Source organism: Mustelus asterias, chromosome 13 (assembly GCF_964213995.1).
Source record: "Mustelus asterias chromosome 13, sMusAst1.hap1.1, whole genome shotgun sequence".
Lineage (NCBI taxonomy): Eukaryota > Metazoa > Chordata > Chondrichthyes > Carcharhiniformes > Triakidae > Mustelus > Mustelus asterias.
In genome coordinates, this window is record NC_135813.1 from 107,614,476 (window position 1) to 107,633,744 (window position 19,269).

A 19,269-nucleotide genomic window follows, 5' to 3' on the forward strand; every position below is an offset into this window, starting at 1 on the left:
AAACTACAATTCAAGAGTGGAAAGGATTCATTTCTTTATTGGGCCCACAATAGCTGTTCGGCAAACATGAATTCAACACATGAATTGTTCGCTACTCTTAAAGTGCACTATCTTCTTTAATTGTATCCTTCGAGTGTGTGATTTGTGAATGATGTCACTTTTAGATTTGAGGTGTGCGAGAGGATAAATAATCCTCTTTAGTTAAACCTACAAAACCTTGTTCCTGTTATTTCTAAATTGGCCACACTCTACGGAGGCTAAGAACTACACATATCTTCCTCACCAAAGCAACACTGATTATGGAAAGAATTTGTGGGTTTCAATTTATTTCTCCTTTTCTATTCATGACATCTCCTTTAGAATTGTACCCTTTATTTTAATTTGCCTCTCCTTATTCATCTCACCAAAATGAATCACTTCACATCCGTGCATTAAATAAATGTTGTCTGCTACTGGTCCACCCACCCATTCCATCAATCTATGTCCTCTTGAAGTTTATTACTATCCTCATCACAATTCATAATACCTCCCAATTTTGCACCATCTGCAAACTTTGAAATTGTTCCTTGTACATCCAAGTCTAGGTCATTAAAATATATCTTAACGTTAAGGTTCACACCTGAATAACAATCTCTTTAAAGTTTAAGTTTATTAGTGTCACAGGTAGGCTTAAATTAACACTGCAATGAACTTATTGTGAAAATCCCCTAGTTGCCACACTCAGGCACCTGTTCAGATACAGAGGGAGAATTGAGCACAGCCAATGCACCTAACCAGCATATCTTTCAGACTGTGTGAGGATCGGAACACTCGGAGGAAAAGCACACAGACATGGGGAGAACATGCAGATCCCGCACAGACAGTAACCTAAGCTGGGAATTGGTGCAGTGAGGCAGCAGTGCTAACCACTGTGCCACCGTGGGCAAGGCACTGGCAGCCTTGGGACTGTACCACCTCAGGCACAGTAAGAAGTCCAACAGGTTTATTTGGTAGCACAAGCCACAAGCTTTCAGAGTGCTGCTCCTTCATCAGGTGAGTGGGAGTTCTGTTCACAAACAGGACATATAAAGGCAATCAGGAGGAGGAAAAGTTTGTGCAGACAAATTGACAACAAAAAATATTGCAACGTCCATCCTGCATCTAATTCAGCATGTACTGATTATACAGGATGATGTTTCGTTGAGTTCAACAGAACTGCCTGCATTATTCTATATAGCCAATAGGTGGCAAAAATAACAATTCCTGCACATCCAACAGAAGATGCTTCTTTCAAATACACCACCATTTTGTCAGTGACGAGTGCAACAATGCTTTGGTTTCAAAATCTGCATTTGAGGATATCCTGAGAGAGAACGGAGGTGCAGGTAAATCATATTCATCAAGGAGACCATAACCAAAATGCAGCCCTCCCCCACCTGCCTGCACTCTGCCCCCAACCAATCCCCATGAGAAATAATCAAACATGGATGTAAATGTACATTAAGACAAGGGCAGGACAGAAGGCCCACCTGGGAAAACTAGGCAAAATTGCAAGCCAACAAAAATGTAAAATTGCCAACAGAGAATGAGGTTACAAAACATAATTTTAGCTCAGCTTAGAGTGTTTGAGCAATGCTGACTAGGAGTGTCCCGGGTCTTAGTGACCAGGAAGGTTCCAGGTCTGAGCTAAGTTTGTTCTCAGCCTTAGCCAAAGTGAAGGTGCTCCAATTGGCCTCACTTCGCTTCTCGGCCTTTTGGCTAAGATCAAGTGTAGTATGGACAGGATGCTGCGCTTGGTTGAGGTCATTAGATTACATTTAAGCTTCATTTGAAGCAATTTTTTTAAAGTGGCATCTCGGCCTTTTGGCTAAGATGCAAATGAGATCAAGCCTTGGTGGGGGAGGACTTACACCTACTCCAATCAGCTTGGCTCATGTAGATCAGGCCCAAGACAGGAGTGGAGGCCCTGTCTTGTCAGCTTGGATCGGAAATGTCTCAACTTGTTGAGACTCTGAATTGGACTTGATTTGATTGAATTGGAAAAGTTTTTTTAAAACATTGGCCTCATTTCTCGGCCTTTTTTGCTAAGATCAAGTGTAGCATTGACATGCTGTGCTTGGTTGAAGTCATTAGGTTACATTTTAGCTTAATTTGAAGCAATTTTTAAAAGCGGCATCTGGGCCTTTTGGCTAAGATGCAAATGAGATCAAGCCTTGGAGGAGGAGCTATTCCTACTCCAGTCAGCTTGGATCATGTAGATCAAGCCCAAGACAGGAGGTGAGAGCCCTGTCTTGTCAGCTTGGATAGGTAGGGAATGTCTCAACTTGTTGAGACTCTAAATTGGACTTGATTTGATTGAATTGGAATAAAAACAAAAAAGAAATTGGCCTCACATGAAGAAAAAACATCCAAGCATCGCACTCCCTGGTTACTATCCTGCAACCTCAGCCAAACGTACAAGTGTGGATATTAGAACGGATATAATCAACTTCATCCCCAATTCCAGCTGAGAGATCAGTAGTTTGCTGACAAATAAATATAATTGAGCTGCACACACGAGGAATGGTCACTTGGGCATTGTACTTGATCGCCTTTTTAACCATACCAAAGTGAGGGCAAGTGATTTGGTAGATGAAAATGGATGTTATTGGACACTTTTTCACTACTCTCAGCCCAAATTAGGTACAATTTTCCTTTGATGAATTATTGCCAATTGGATCAATTATGCGCAAGTCCTGGAAGGATATCAGACAATGGGAAAATCACAGTCCGGTACTATTCTGTCATCATTCGGCATCCGCACACCTTCTTGTTCTGGCAATGCCTCGGTTTTAAAATTCCTCCTCGTTTTCAAATCCTTCCAGGGCTTCTCCCCGCCTTATCTCTGTAATCGCTTGTAGCCACAGCTCTCAGAAATATCTGTGTACATTTAATTCCAGCCTCCTTGCATTCCTGATGCTAATCACTGCCACTAGTGGTCATGCCCTCAACCCTGCAATTCCCTGGGCCCTAAGCTCTGCAGTTCCCTTCTGATTATCTGTCCTAATAGCCCTACATATGGCTCAGTGGCAAATCTTTTGCCAATGCTCCTGTGAAGCACCTTGGAGCATTTTAGGACAAATTGTTACTATAAATGCAAGTTTCTTCACTCCCTCGTTCCTTCCTTCCTTTCCTGAAAAAGCCACTGCAACTGTCAGGGATGTTCCATAGCCTACAGCAGGCCTCTGCTACCCTGGTCATTCATAAAGCCATGATGAGGTACCCTGGTCATTCAGAAAGCAACAGTCTAAGCAGTATTAAGGAGTGTTACCAATTTCAACACTCAAATAGGTATTCTCATGAGTTCAGCATTAGGATTTACTCCCCTAACAGACTTTGTGGCCTCAATAATTAGGAGTACTACTACACTGACCAATATCTAATGAAATGATGCCACAGGGAATTAACAATGCAGCCTTTCATTGTGTACACTGCAAACACCCACATCATTCAGAAAATTAACTCAAACATTTCAGTAACAACCCAAATGCAAAACAGCAACTTTTGCTTTAAGAAAAATCAAGAAATATAGGAATGCGTATAAAATAATTTTTCCATTGAACATCAGAACAAAGAGCAGGACTAGGACATTTGGCCCTTGAGCTGCTCTGCCATTTAATAAGATCATGGCTGATCCGACAGTAACCTCAAATCTGCATCCCACCTACCTTCAATAGCCCATCACCCCATTGCTTACCAAGAATCTATCCACCTCTGCCTTAAAAATATTCCCTAGATTCTGGAAAGGTCCCAACTGGAAAATCACAAACATAACACCCCTGTTGTTGAAATGGGCGAGATAGAAAGCAGGAAACTACAGGTCAGTTAGCCGAGCATGTCATAGTGAGAGGTCAATAGCACAGATAAGGCCATTTGGCCCATTGCATCTGTACCAGTCAAAGACAAACCATTCAACTATTCTAATTCCATCTTCCAGCACTTGGTCCACAGCCTTGTATGCCTTGGCATCGCAAGTACACATCTAAATACTTCTTAAATGTCCTGTCAGGCCATAAGTTCCAGACTCCCACCATCCTCTGGGTGAAAAAAGTTTTCCTCACATCCCCTCTAAACCTCCTGCCCTTAACTTAAATCTAAACCCCCTGTTCATTGATCCCTCCACCAAGGGGAAAAGTTTGTTCTGTCTACTCTATCTATGCCCCTCAATTTTATCCATCTCAATCATGTCCCCCTTCAGTCTCCTCTGCTTCAGTTTATCCAACTACCGTCATTACTAAAACTCTCCAGCCCAGGCAACATCCTGATAAATCTCCTCTGCATCCTTTCCAGTGCTATCACATCCCTTCTATAATGCGGATTCCGGAACTGTACATAATACTCTAGCCGTGGCCTAAACAAATTTTATATAGTTCCAGCATAACCTTTCTGCCCTTAAACTCTATCCCTCGGCTAATAAAGGCAAGTATACCATATGCCTTCTTTACCACTTTATCCACCTGTCCTGCTACCTTAAGGGACTAGTGTACATACACACCAAGGTCCCTCTGATTCTCGGTTCTTCCTAAGATCCTGACATTCACCATGTCTTGTTGTCCTGCATCACCTCACATTTATCCGGATTGAATTTCTATTTGCCACTGATCAACCCATCTGACGAGCCCATCTATATCCACCTGTAATCCATGACATTCCTCCTCACTTATTTACCACTCTACCAATTTTCATATCACCCATGAACTTACTGACAAACCCTTCTACATTCAAGTCTAAATCATTTACATAAACCATAAAAAGTAAAGGCCCCGACACTGGTCCCAGCAGGATCCCACTGGACACAGTCTTCCAGTCCGAAAAACACCCTCGACCATCACCCTCTGCCTCCTGCCACTCAGCCGATTCTACATCCAATCTGCCAAATTTCCCTGGATCCCATGGGCTCTTATCTTCGCTATCAGTCTCCCATGTGGGACCTTGTCAAAAGCCTTGCTGAAGTCCAAGAAGACTACATCAAATGTATTGCCCTCATCGACACACCTGATCACTTCGAAAAATTTAATCAATTTGGTCAGACATGATCTCCCCTAAACAAAACCATGCTGATTGTTCTTGATTAATCCCTGCCTCTCCGAAATGCAGATTGTTTCTCAGAATTGCTTCCAATAGTTTCCCCACCACAGGTTAGACTGACTGGCCTGTAATTTCCTGATTTCTCCCTTCTTGAATAATTGTATCACATGGGCTGTCCTTTAGTCCTCTGGCACCTCTTCTGTATGTGGAGATGCCGGCGTTGGACTGGGGTAAACACAGTAAGAGTTTTAACAACACCAGGTTAAGGTCCAACAGGTTTATTTGGTAGCAAACACCATTAGCTTTCGGAGCGCTGCTCCTTCGTCAGATGGAGTGGATATCTGCTCTCAAACAGGGCACAGAGACACAAAAATCAAGTTACAGAATCCTGATTAGAATGCAAATCCCTCCAGCCAGCCAGATCTTAAAGATACAGACAATGTGGGTGGAGGGAGCATTAAGCACAGGTTAAAGAGATGTGTATTGTCTCCAGACAGGACAGCCAGCAAGTCCAGGAGGCAAGCTGTGGGGGTTACTGATAATGTGACATAAGTCCAACATCCCGGTTTAGGCCGTCCTCGTGACATAAATCACATGAGGACGGCCTAAACCGGGATGTTGGATTTATGTCACATTATCAGTACCCCCCACAGCTTGCCTCCCGGACTTGCAGGCTGACCTGTCTGGAGACAATACACATCTCTTTAACCTGTGCTTAATGCTCCCTCCACCCACATTGTCTGTATCTTTAAGATCTGGCTGGCTGTAGGGATTCGCATTCTAATCAGTATTCTGTAGCTTGATTTTTGTGTCTCTGTGCCCTGTTTGAGAGCACATTTCCACTCCATCTGACGAAGGAGCAGCACTCCGAAAGCTAATGGTGTTTGCTACCAAATAAACCTGTTGGACTTTAACCTGGTGTTGTTAAAACTCTTACTGTGTTTACCTCTTCTGTAGCCAGAGAGGAATTGAAAATTGCCAACACCCCTGCTATTTCTTCCCTTGCCTCACTCAACAATCTGGAACACATTTCAACTGGCCCTGGAGATTGATCGACTTTTCAGCCACTCAGAACCTCCTCTCTGTTTATGTTACTTTCTTTAATTGTATCACAGTCCTTCTCCCTGATTTCTATACCCACATCGTCTCTCTCACTAGTGAGCACTGAGACAAAGTATTCATTTAGAACCCGACCTACATCCTCCGGCTCCATACACAAATTACCAGAGTGGTCCTTGATGGCCTTACTCTTTCCCTAGTTAGCCTTTTGCCCTTAATGTATTTGTTAAAACAATGTAGAATTTTCCTTTACCTGCCAGGATTCTTTCAGGTCTCCTTTTTGCTCTCCTAATTTCACTTTTACGTTCCCTCTTGCACATTCTATACTCATCTAGGGCTTTTGCTGTTTTGCACTCCTGATTTCTGCCATAAGCCTCCACTTTTCTCTCTGTCCAATGCGGTTTATCTCTCGATATCCAGGGTGCACTCAACTTGTTGGTGCTACCCTTTTTCGTTATTGGAATATGTTGGCCCTGTACTCTCCTTATTCCCTTCCTAAATAGTCCCACTGCTATGTCACGGATTTACCTAAAAGTGTCTGCTCTCAGTCCACTCTGGCCAAATCATATCTGATCGTATTAAAATCAGCCTTCCCCCAGTTTAGAAATTTTATGCCATTGAGAAAATGCTGGAATTCATTATTAAGGAAATAGAAGCAGGACATTCAAAAAAGTATTATAGAATCAGAATCATCATGATTCTATAAATGGTTCAGCGAGTGGGCATAAATTTGGCACTTGGGAGTATAATGGGGGAAATGTAAGATTATCCACTTTCGAAGGAAGAATAGAAATGCAAAACATTATTTAAATACATCGAGTCTAAAGAGTGCAGCACTATAGAGAGATCATACATGAAGCACAAATTTAACATGCTGTCATAGCAAATAATTAGGAAGGCAAATGGAACACTTGTAGAAAAGGATAGTAGTCCCAGAGAGAAAGTACTAAACTAGGGAAAGGTCAACTACGACAGTATTAGGCAGGAGCTGGGAATGTAGATTAGGGGCGGCTGTTTGAGGGTAAATCCATATCTGATACGTGGAAGTCTTTTAAAAGTCAGTTGTTCACAATTCAGGACAAGTATATCCCTGTAAAAATGAAGGATAATGATGGCAAGATTTGAAAACCCTGGATGATAAGAGAGATTGTGAGCTTAGTGAAAAAGTAGGAGGCATTCATAAATTTCAGGAAACTGAAAACTGATAAGGCTCTTGAGGAATACCAAGATAACAGGAAAGAGCTTAAATAGGGACATGGGAGGGCTAAAAGGGGCCATGAAATGTCCTTTTCATTTCCTTAGGAGAATCCCAATGCTTTTTATATGTATATAAGGAGGAAGAGGGTAGCTAAGGAAAGGGTAGGTCCATTCAAGGATAGTGGAGGGAATGTGTGTGTGGAGCCAGATGAGGCAGGTGAGGTTCTTAACGAGTACTTTGCATCAGCATTCACAAAGGAGAGGATGTGGTGGATGTTGAGTGTAGAAAGGAGGATGTTGACATTCTAGGACATGTCGAGATAACAAGGGAGGAGGCAGTGGAGGTTTTGAAAAACATTAAGGTGGACAAGTTCTCAGGGCCAGATAGGGTCTGTCCCAGAATACTGAGAGAGACAAGGGAAGAAATTGCTGAGGCCTTGGCCAAAATCTTTGTACACTCTTTGGCCACAGATGAGGTACCAGAGGATTGGAGAGTAACTGACATCATTCCTCTGTTTAAGAGGAGGAAATCTGGGAAATTACAGGCCTCTGAGCCTTACATTAGTGGTGGGAAAATGATTGGAGAAGATTCTTAGAGACAGGATGTACTCACATCTGGAAGAGAATAGGCTTATTAGCAATAGGCAGCATGGTTTTGTGAAGGGGAGGTCATGTCTCTCAAACTTGATTGAGTTCTTTGAGGAAGTGACAAGAAAAATTGACTAGGGCAGGGCAGTGGATGTTGCATACATGGAAATATACATGTTATATACATAAAACAGTGGATGTTATATACAGTGGATATTATATACATGGAAATATATATGTTATATACATAAAACCTTCGATAAGGTTCCTCATGGCAGGCTGATACAAAAGGTGAAATCATATGGGATCCGAGGTGAGCTAGTTAGATGGATACAAAACTGGCTTGGGCATAGAAAACAGAGTGGCAAGGGTACTTTTCGAACTGGAGGTCTGTGACAAATGGTCACAGGGATCAGTGCTGGGGCCTCTATATATAAATGATTGAGGAAAATGTAGGTGGTCTGATTAGTAAATTTGCAGATGATACAAAAATTGGGGGAGTAGCGGATAGTGAGGAGGATTGTCAGAGGATACAGCAGGACATAAATCAGCTGAAGACCTGGGCTGAAAGATGGCTGATGGAATTTAACCCAGACAAATGTGAGGTGATGTGATTTAGAAAGTCTACTGCAGAAGTATACAGTAAATGGTAGAGCCCTTAGAAATATTAGCATGTATTTCTAAGGATCTAGTGTACAGATCCACAGTTCCCTGAAGTTGGCAACTCAGATGGACAAGGTGGTCAAGAAGGCGTATGGCATGCTGGCCTTCATCGGTCAGGGCAGTGAATTTAAGAATTGGAAAATCATGTTGCAGCTGTATAACACTTTGGTTAGACCGCATTTGGAGTATTATGTACAATTCTGGTCACCACATTACCGGAAGGATGTTGATGCAGTGGAAAGGGTGCAAAAGAGATTTACCAGGATGTTGCCTGGTTTGGAAGATATGGACTGTGAAGAAAGGTTGAATGAACTTGGACTGTCTTCATTGGAGCATCGGAGTTTGAGGAGTGGACCTGATAGTGGTTTACAAGATTATGACAGGCTTGGATAGAGTGGATAGTCAGAGTCTTTTTCCCAGGGTTGAAGGGTCAATTACTCGGGGATTAGATTGAAAGCGAGAGTTTAAAAGAGATGCAGGGCACATTTTTTCACACAGAAGGTGAATGCCTGGAACGCGCTGCTGGAGGTGGTGGTGGAAGCAGATTCTATAACAACGTTCAAAGAGGGATCTGGATAGATACATGAATAGTCATGATGTGGAGATGCCGGCATTGGACTGGGGTAAACGCAGTAAGAAGTCGAACAACATTAGGTTAAAGTCCAACAGGTTTATTTGGTAGCAAACACCACTAGCTTTCGGAGCATGCTGCTCCTTTGTCAGGTGGAGTGGGAGATCTGCTCACAAACAGGGCATACAGAGACACAAACTCAATTTACAGAATAATGATTGGAATGCGAGTCTTTACAGCTAATCAAGTCTTAAAGGTACAGACAATGTGAGTGGAGAGAGCATTAAGCACAGGTTAAAGAGATGTGTATTGTCTCTAGACAGGACAGCTAGTGAGATTTTGCAAGTCCAGGCAAGTTGTGGGGTTTACAGATAGTGTGACATGAACCCAAGATCCCGGTTGAGGCCGTCCTCATGTGTGCAGAACCTGGCAATCAGTCTCTGCTCAGCGGCTCTGCGCTGTCGTGTGTTGTGAAGGCCGCCTTGGAGAACGCTTACCCGAAGATCAGAGGCCGAATACCCGTGACCGCTGAAGTGCTCCCCAACAGGAAGAGAACAGTCTTGCCTGGTGATTGTCGAGCGGTGTTCATTCATCCATTGTCGTAGCTTCTGCATGGTTTCCCCACTGTACCATGCCTCGGGACATCCTTTCCTGCAGCGTATCAGGTAGACAATGTTGGCCGAGTTGCAACTTGTTGATGTCATCATCCTTTGGACTCATGGTCAACAATCACTGGAACAACTATATGATGACATCAACAAGCTCCATCCCACCATCAGACTCACCATGGACTACTCTCCGGAATCGGTTGCATTCTTGGACACACGCATCTCCATTAAGGACAGTCACTTCAGCACCTCACTGTACCGCAAGCCCACGGATAACCTCACGATGCTCCACTTCTCCAGCTTCCACCCTAAACACATTAAAGAAGCCATCCCCTACGGACAAGCCCTCCGTATACACAGGATCTGCTCGGATGAGGAGGATCGCAACAGACACCTCCAGATGCTGAAAGATGCCCTCATAAGAACAGGATATGGCGCTCGACTCATCGATCAACAGTTCCGACGTGCCACAGCGAAAAACCACACCAACCTCCTCAGAAGACAAACACAGGTCACGGTGATCAGAGTACCCTTCGTCGTCCAGTACTTCCCCGGAGCGGAGAAGCTACGACATCTCCTCCGGATCCTTCAACATGTCATTAAAGACGACAAACATCTCGCCAAGGCCATCCCCACACCCCCACTTCTTGCCTTCAAACAACTTCAAACAGACCATTGTCTGCAGCAAACTACCTAGCCTTCAGGAGAACAGTGACCACGACACCACACAACCCTGCCACAGCAACCTCTGCAAGACGTGCCGGATCAACGACATGGATGCCATCATCTCACATGAGAACACCATCTACCACGTACACGGTACATACTCTTGCAACTCGGCCAACGTTGTCTACCTGATACGCTGCAGGAAAGGATGTCCTGAGGCATGGTACATTGGGGAAACCATGCAGACGCTACGACAACGGATGAATGAACACCGCTCGACAATCACCAGGCATGTGTGTTCTCTTCCTGTTGGGGAGCACTTCAGTGGTCACAGGCATTCGACCTCTGATCTTCAGGTAAGCGTTCTCCAAGGCGGCCTTCACGACACATGACAGTGCAGAGTCGCTGAGCAGAGACTGATTGCCAGGTTCCGCACACATGAGGACGGCCTAAACCGGGATCTTGGGTTCATGTCACACCCTACATCTGTAACCCCCACAACTTGCCCGAACTTGCAAAATCTGACTAGCTGTCCTGTCTGGAGACAATACACATCTCTTTAACCTGTACTTAATGCTCTCTCCACTCACATTGTCTGTACCTTTAAGACTTGATTAGCTGTAAAGACTCACATTCCAATCATTATTCTGTAAATTGAGTTTGCGTCTCTGTATGCCCGGTTTGTGAGCAGATCTCCCACTCCACCTGACAAAGGAGCAGCACGCTCCGAAAGCTAGTGGCGTTTGCTACCAAATAAACCTGTTGGACTTTAACTTGGTGTTGTTAGACTTCTTACTGTAGATACATGAATAGACAGAGAATAGAGGGATATGGACCTTGTAGAGGCAAAAGAAATTAGAGAGGCATCTGTGTCAACACAGACTTGTTGGGCCGAAGGACCTGTTCCTGTGCTGTACTGTTCTTTGTTCTAATATTGGCCTTTATTGCAAGGAGGATGGAGTAAAAGAAAAAGGGAAGTTTTGATACAACCGTACAGGGCATTTGTGAGAGCACACACCAAGTTTTGGTCTCCTTATTTAAGGACGGATATACTAGCTTTGGAGGCATTTCAGAGAAAGTTCACTCGGTTAATTCCTGGGATGAAGGGATCATCTTGTGAGGAAAGGTTGAGCAAGTTGGACGTATGCTCATTGGAGTTTAGAAGAATGCCGAGAGGATATTTCCACTTGTAGGGGAATCAGAGCTAGGGGGCACAGTTTCCGAATAAGTGGTCAGTCATTTAAGACCTTTGCTTGGAGGTGTGTGCACACTTAATGTTCTTCTTCTCCCCCCCGCCATTTTGGGACTTTAGTTGTCAGTGTTGCATCTGAAAAACTCTTAGGTTTGCATATTTGGACTTTTCAAAGGCACTTCACAGGATCATTACCAAACAAATTCCTACATCGGGCTGCATAAGGAGATATTTATATAGGAAAGACGTAGTCTTTAAGGTGCATTTTAAAGAATAGAGAGCAGTAGTGAGACGGAGTGGATGGAGAGGAATTTCTGAGCTTAAGATCCAGGGAACTAAAGACACAGCTGAAAACTGGGATTTGAAACAAAGATGAGAATTTTTAATCGAGGCGTCACCAAACTGGAAACCGATGTATATCAACAAGCATAGAACATAAGAACATAAGAAATAGGAGCAGGAGTAGGCCATCTAGCCCCTCGAGCCTGCCCCGCCATTCAATAAGATCATGGCTGATCTGACGTGGATCAGTACCACTTACCCGCCTGATCCCCATAACCCTTAATTCCCTTACCGATCAGGAATCCATCCATCCGCGCTTTAAACATATTCAGCGAGGTAGCCTCCACCACCTCAGTGGGCAGAGAATTCCAGAGATTCACCACCCTCTGGGAGAAGAAGTTCCTCCTCAACTCTGTCTTAAACCGACCCCCCTTTATTTTGAGGCTGTGTCCTCTAGTTTTAACTTCCTTACTAAGTGGAAAGAATCTCTCCGCCTCCACCCTATCCAGCCCCCGCATTATCTTATAAGTCTCCATAAGATCCCCCCTCTTAGCATCTAGAAGTACTCCAACGAGTACAAACCCAATCTCCTCAGCCTCTCCTCATAATCCAAACCCCTCATCTCCGGTATCAACCTGGTGAACCTTCTCTGCACTCCCTCCAATGCCAATATATCCTTCCTCATATAAGGGGACCAATACTGCACACAGTATTCCAGCTGCGGCCTCACCAATGCCCTGTACAGGTGCATCAAGACATCCCTGCTTTTATATTCTATCCCCCTCGCAATATAGGCCAACATCCCATTTGCCTTCTTGATCACCTGTTGTACCTGCAGACTGGGCTTTTGCGTCTCATGCACAAGGACCCCCAGGTCCCTTTGCACGGTAGCATGTTTTAATTTGTTTCCATTGAGATAGTAATCCCATTTGTTATTATTTCCTCCAAAGTGTATAACCTCGCATTTCTCAACGTTATACTCCATTTGCCATATCCTCGCCCACTCACTCAGCCTGTCCAAATCTCTCTGCAGATCTTCTCCGTCCTCCACACGATTCACTTTTCCACTTATCTTTGTGTCGTCTGCAAACTTCGTTACCCTACACTCCGTCCCCTCCTCCAGATCATCTATATAAATGGTAAACAGTTGCGGCCCGAGTACCGATCCCTGCGGCACGCCACTAGTTACCTTCCTCCAACCGGAAAAACACCCATTTATTCCGACTCTTTGCTTCCTGTCGGATAGCCAGTCCCCAATCCACTTTAACACACTACCCCCAACTCCGTGTGCCCTAATCTTCTTCAGCAGCCTTTTATGGGGCACCTTATCAAACGCCTTTTGGAAATCCAAAAACACCGCATCCACCGGTTCTCCTCCATCAACCGCCCTAGTCACATCTTCATAAAAATCCAACATGTTCGTCAAGCACGACTTTCCCCTCATGAATCCATGCTGCGTCTGATTGATCGAACCATTTCTATCCAGATGCCCTGCTATCTCCTCTTTAATAATGGATTCCAGCATTTTCCCTACTACAGACGTTAAGCTGACCGGCCTATAGTTACCCGCCTTTTGTCTCTCCTTTTTTAAACAGCGGCGTAACATTAGCCATTTTCCAATCAACCGGCACTACCCCAGAATGCAACGAGTTTTGATAAATAATCACTAACGCATCCACTATTACCTCTGACATTTCTTTCAATACCCTGGGATGCATTCCATCCGGACCCGGGGACTTGTCCACCTTCAGTCCCATTAGTCTACCCAGCACTGCCTCTCTGGTAACATTAATTGTATTAAGTATTTCTCCTGCTGCCAACCCTCTATCGTTAATATTTGGCAAACTATTTGTGTCCTCCACCGTGAAGACCGACACAAAAAACTTATTTAAAGACTCAGCCATATCCTCATTTCCCACTATTAACTCCCCCCTCTCGTCCTCCAAGGGTCCAACATTCACTCTAGCCACTCTATTCCTTTTTATATATTTATAAAAACTTTTACTATCATTTTTTATATTAATTGCTAGCCTAGCTTCATAGTCTATCCTTCATAGGGGTGATGAATGAACTGGACTTGATGCAAGTTCGGATGGGAGCAGCAGAGTTCTGGATAGATATAGGGGCAGAACCAGGCCATTCAGCCCTCAAGTCTGTCCACCATTTAACTCGATCCAGGTCAATGGCATCTTCCCACCCCATCCCTCTATCCCTTTTTTGTCACACTGTCCTTTTATTTCCCTGATGTTTAGGAATCTATCAACCTGAGTTTTGGACATACGCAATGTCTGAGCCTCCACAGCCCTCTTGGGTAGAGAATTCCAATGATTCACTGCCCTCTGACTAAAGAAGCTCCTCCTCATTTCAGTCCTGAATGACCTACCTTTTATTCGGAGACTGTGTCCCCTGGTTCTAGACACCCCCTATCCCCAACCAGGGAAACATCCTCCCTGCAAATACTCTGTCGAACCCTGGAAGAATATTGTACACCAATGAGGTCATCTCTCATTCTTCTAAATGCTAGAGTGTACAGGCCCAGTTTCCTCAATCATTCCTTATTGGACAATCCCACCATCTGAGGGATTAGTCTGTTAAACCTTTGTTGCACTCCCTCTTGTGGCCAGTAAATCCCTTCCTTAGGTAAGGAGACAAAAACTGCATATAATAAACTCTAGGAGTGGTCTCATTAAGGCTCTATACAACTGCAGCAAGATTTCCTTACTCCTGTACTCAAATCCACTTGCAATAAAGGCCAACATACAACTTGCTTTCCTAATTGCTTGTTGGACCTACATTGTTAGCTTTCAGTGAGTTGAGTTTATGGACTAGAACACACAAGTCCTTCCAGACATCAACACTTCCCAATCTCTCCCCCCATTTAAGAAATAATCTGCATTTCTGTTTTTCATATTAAAGTGGATAGTTTTCTATATCTCCATCTGCAAGGCTCTTGCCCACTCACTTAGTCCATTTCAATCTCCTTGAAGCCACTTTGCATCCTCCTCACAACTCACGTGCCCACCAAGTTTTGAATTCATGTTAATGGAACATGAGACACCAATGAGGAAAATATTGACACAGTCAAGTCTGGAAGTAACAAAGACATGGATCAGCAGAAAAGCTGAGGCAGGGGCAGAGACCTGCAATGATAAAGAGATGGATGAAGGCAGTCTTGGAGATGGGGCAGATATGTGGCTGGAAACTCAACCCAAATGAGGATGCCACAGTTGCGGACTCTCTGGTTCAGCCTCAGTGAGGAGAGAACATAACAGGGGAAGTAGACCATATGGCCCAATGTGCCACTCAATATAATCATGGTTGATCTTGGGCTCCAACTCCATTTTCCTGCCCGCTCCTCATATCTCTTTATTCCCTGAGAAATATATTTATGATGTGGAGATGCCGGCGTTGGACTGGGGTAAACACAGTAAGGAGTCTCACAACACCAGGTTAAAGTCCAACAGGTTTATTTGGTAGCAAAAGCCACACAAGCTTTCGGAGCTGCAAGCCCCTTCTTCAGGTGAGTGGGAATTCTGTTCACAAACAGAGCATATAAAGACACAGACTCAATTTACATGAATAATGGTTGGAATGCGAATACTTACAACTAATCAAGTCTTTAAGAAACAAAACAGCATGCGTGGAGAGAGCATCAAGACAGGCTAAAAAGATGTGTATTGTCTCCAGACAAGACAGCCAGTGAAACTCTGTGGGGGTTACAAATAGTGGGACATGAACCCAATATCCCGTGCACACACGAGGACGGCCTCAACCGGGATATTGGGTTCATGTCCCACTATTTGTAACCCCCACAGAGTTTCACTGGCTGTCTTGTCTGGAGACAATACACATCTTTTTAGCCTGTCTTGATGCTCTCTCCACTCATGCTGTTTTGTTTCTTAAAGACTTGATTAGTTGTAAGTATTCGCATTCCAACCATTATTCATGTAAATTGAGTTTGTGTCTTTATATGCTCTGTTTGTGAACAGAATTCCCACTCACCTGAAGAAGGGGCTTGCAGCTCCGAAAGCTTGTGTGGCTTTTGCTACCAAATAAACCTGTTGGACTTTAACCTGGTGTTGTTAAATATATTTATCCCAGCCATAAATACATTCGTGATTGGAGCATCCACAATCCTCTGGCGTAGAGAATTCCAAAGATTCACTACCCATTGAGTGCAGTAATTGATGAAGCCAGCTAAGGAATGAAGGCTAAAGTTTCAGTCTTCCCATTATTTAGATGGAGGAAATTTCAATGGTGGAGTTAAGAAAATTGGGGATATGCAAGAGGTCAGACTCAGAGGAGTGCAGAGATCTGAGGCGAAAGGGCTGGATGGACTGAGGAAATAAGACCCGATTCTTCTTCCCAATGGATTGCACTACATGCTGCTGCTTCAACAAAGTCACTCTCATTATTTCAAAGTCTAATTTATTATAACATACAGAGAACAAATATAAAAATTAATATCCATGTGAAGTGGCACAAAGAGAACTTGTATATGTGAGGTCAGTGGCAGTCCACTATTTTACCAGTATAGCAGGCAGGTGCTCCTCATCTAACTGGCCTCCAAACATACACCATGTTAGATACTAGGGCCGAGAACGCACAAGCTTGCAGCAAGTGGAGTACTCGTGCTCTCCAAGCAAGTGGCATTTTTCTGGGCTAGTCAGATGCTTCCCTAAACCTCCCACTTCACAAACAAGTGACTGGAAAGTCCTGTTGATGGCTAGAAACGGGCTAGTCTATTCCATGCTAATCCATAAGGGTTATGCAGACATTTGCTGCCACAGTCAAACAAATTCACTCCTAATCTGTGCATCCTTTAGACAACTGGTGTTTTTATTTATTCCCCCATAACCTATGAATAGGGAGGAGAGACTATCAGCCTATGATTCTGTTATCATATGGTTATACTTGGAGGTTTCGACACAAGAAAACATTTTCATACCAGAAAACATTAATAGTTGCTCAGTTAAGAAAACAAAAAAAAGCAGTTAGAAAATTGCTGTATCAAGTGCTTAGAGACTGTATAGAATCCCTACAGTGCAGGAGGCGGCCATTTGCCCATCAAGCCTGCACTGTCAACAATCCCATCCAGGCCCTATCCCTGTAACCCCATGTATTTACCCTGCTAATCCCCCTGACACTATGGGCAATTTAGCACAGCCAAAACTGGAGCACCCAGAGGAAACCCATGCAGACACAGGGAGAACGTGCAAATGCCACACAGTCACCTGAGGCCAGAATTGAACCCAGGTCCCCAGCGCTGTGAGGCAGCAGTGCTAACCACTGTGCCACCCTAGGATAAGTTTCCACAGCTATTTTAGTTTATTTATTAGTGTCACAAGTAGGCTCACATTAACATTGCAATGAAGTTACTGTGAAAATCCCCCAGTCGCCACACACTGGCGCCTGTTCGGGTACACGAGAGACTTGTTCATTTACACAAAAAAATCTTAAGAGGACATATTCTCACAGTATTGACGAGAATTCCACTTGGCAGAAGTATGTCAAATTATTGAAGTTGAGTTGCTGTAAATCCAACAGAATAATTAAGCAGTAGAGGCTAACAATTTCCCAACCCAGAGAAGCTCTGTCATATTTAACAAACTGATAGGATTTTCCTAATTATCACCAACAGATTAAGTCCTAAATATCAAATTTAAAGAGGCACTGAAGGAATTTTTGATTTGTGTCAATTCCCTGGATCTCAAAAGATGACTAATATATTGTGCTTTTTACTAATTTAGTCACATTATTAATAAAATGTAAATCGAAACACAGGATAAGTGCCACTTGTAATCAGAAATGATAACATGACTCGCATTTGATTAAAATGGTGTGCTCCAAACAGATAAACAATTGCGTCAAAGCCTTTGAAAACATTTTACAACACTAACCTTCATATCCTCCAGAAGGGCGTAAGGATCTTCAATCCCTTCAGGAACACACTTTTTATTCTCTGGCAAGGACTCCAGTTTTTCTACAAGTGCTTTTAACCCTTTCAACTCAAACTCTGTAAGGTGAATCCATTTGTTAGACCCCTCAGATACTGGCTGAGAGGGGTCAGGGGATCCGCTTGGCGTCTTTGGACAGTCTGTCAGCATTGGTGACTTGGTGCTGTCATCTGAGTCATTGGACAAAGTCCGCTTTAAACGCTTTGCCATTTTCTGGGTCTTCCCAGAGCTTTCATTTCCTTCTGAATGTACACTGTTAGGAGAAGGCGAATCGTCACCAAATACTTTCACGCTCTGAAGGCTCATTTTGTCTCTTGTCTCATCCTTCTCCTCCTTGGAACGTATATCAGAAAATTCTTCATCCATGTCTAGCCGGGAATCTGATGAAGGACTCTCTGTATTTGGTTTCTTCTCTGTATCTGAGAATATTTAAACATAAATGTAATATGTCCCACAGTAATCAAGAAAGGGAAAGTTTTGCTGAAGTTAAATAATGGGTAATATTAATAAGTGATTACATTAAGGAAACTGGGAATAAATCCAACACTGTTATAATATGCATCTCAAAATACAAAATTGGAAGTCAGTGACTATTGGTCAGCAGCAGGATCCTTCCATTTTTATATTCCCTTGGGAAGGACACGGAGGCCCAATTATTGCTCTCCCAGGTTATGCCCTGATGGAGTTTTCCACAGTGCGAGGACATCTGTCATGTCCCTCCAAGCCTTGCAATGTAACAATGCAAATAAATTCCAGTTACCATTCTCGGCAGTTTAGACATTATACCATCAGTACAACGGTACCAAATATTTTCAAAACTCTAATTGCAAGAGGTTAAAAGAACCTGCTTGTAGGAGTGATTTTTTTTGGCACATTATTAATAGAATGCTGCAAGTTCCTCATATTGATACACCCACATGTCACCACAGGGAATCATAACAACAATGAAAAACATTTCAGTTGCAGTATTAGCACAAACTCTCCAAACATCTTGATCTCTGACAATAAACACATGTTCAATACCCTTTCAAAGCATTTTTACATAAGAATGTCAAATGTTGATTACCCAATGATTTTAGAAAATCAGTTTTAAGCACCAAGCACTGGTGAATAACTGACTGTTTAAGAGGCCATCACATCTGAGCCCAATTCTACTCCCACCTAAAGCCCACACTTCCTCGTCAAGATCATGGGACAGTAGTCAAAAGCAAGAACCTGGACTGAATGGGCGGCACGGTAGCACAGTGGTTAGCACTGCTGCTTCACAGCTCCAGGGACCTGGGTTCGATTCCCGGCTCGGGTCACTGTCTGTGTGGAGTTTGCACATTCTCCTCGTGTCTGCGTGGGTTTCCTCCCACAGTCCAAAGATGTGCAGGTTAGGTTGATTGGCCATGATAAAATTGCCCCTTAGTTTCCTGAGATGTGTAGGTTAGAGGGATT

At 43.5% G+C, this 19,269-nt stretch overlaps 1 protein-coding gene and 1 non-coding gene across 15 annotated transcripts in view; one reads left to right on the forward strand and one right to left on the reverse strand.

Moving 5' to 3' along the window:
• LOC144503002 (lysine-specific demethylase 2B-like) overlaps window positions 1-19,269 on the reverse strand; it is a 237,834-nt gene that overhangs the window by 76,572 nt on the left and 141,993 nt on the right. For all 14 annotated transcript variants that reach the window (XM_078227483.1, XM_078227489.1, XM_078227486.1 and 11 more), the window contains one exon: window positions 17,773-18,248. In XM_078227483.1, the coding sequence (XP_078083609.1) occupies window positions 17,773-18,248 (476 nt within the window). The remainder of the gene's footprint in view (window positions 1-17,772; window positions 18,249-19,269) is intronic.
• On the forward strand, window positions 1,718-1,913 carry LOC144503254 (U2 spliceosomal RNA). Its single transcript, XR_013499467.1, has one exon. It is a non-coding gene; the product is annotated as a U2 spliceosomal RNA (small nuclear RNA).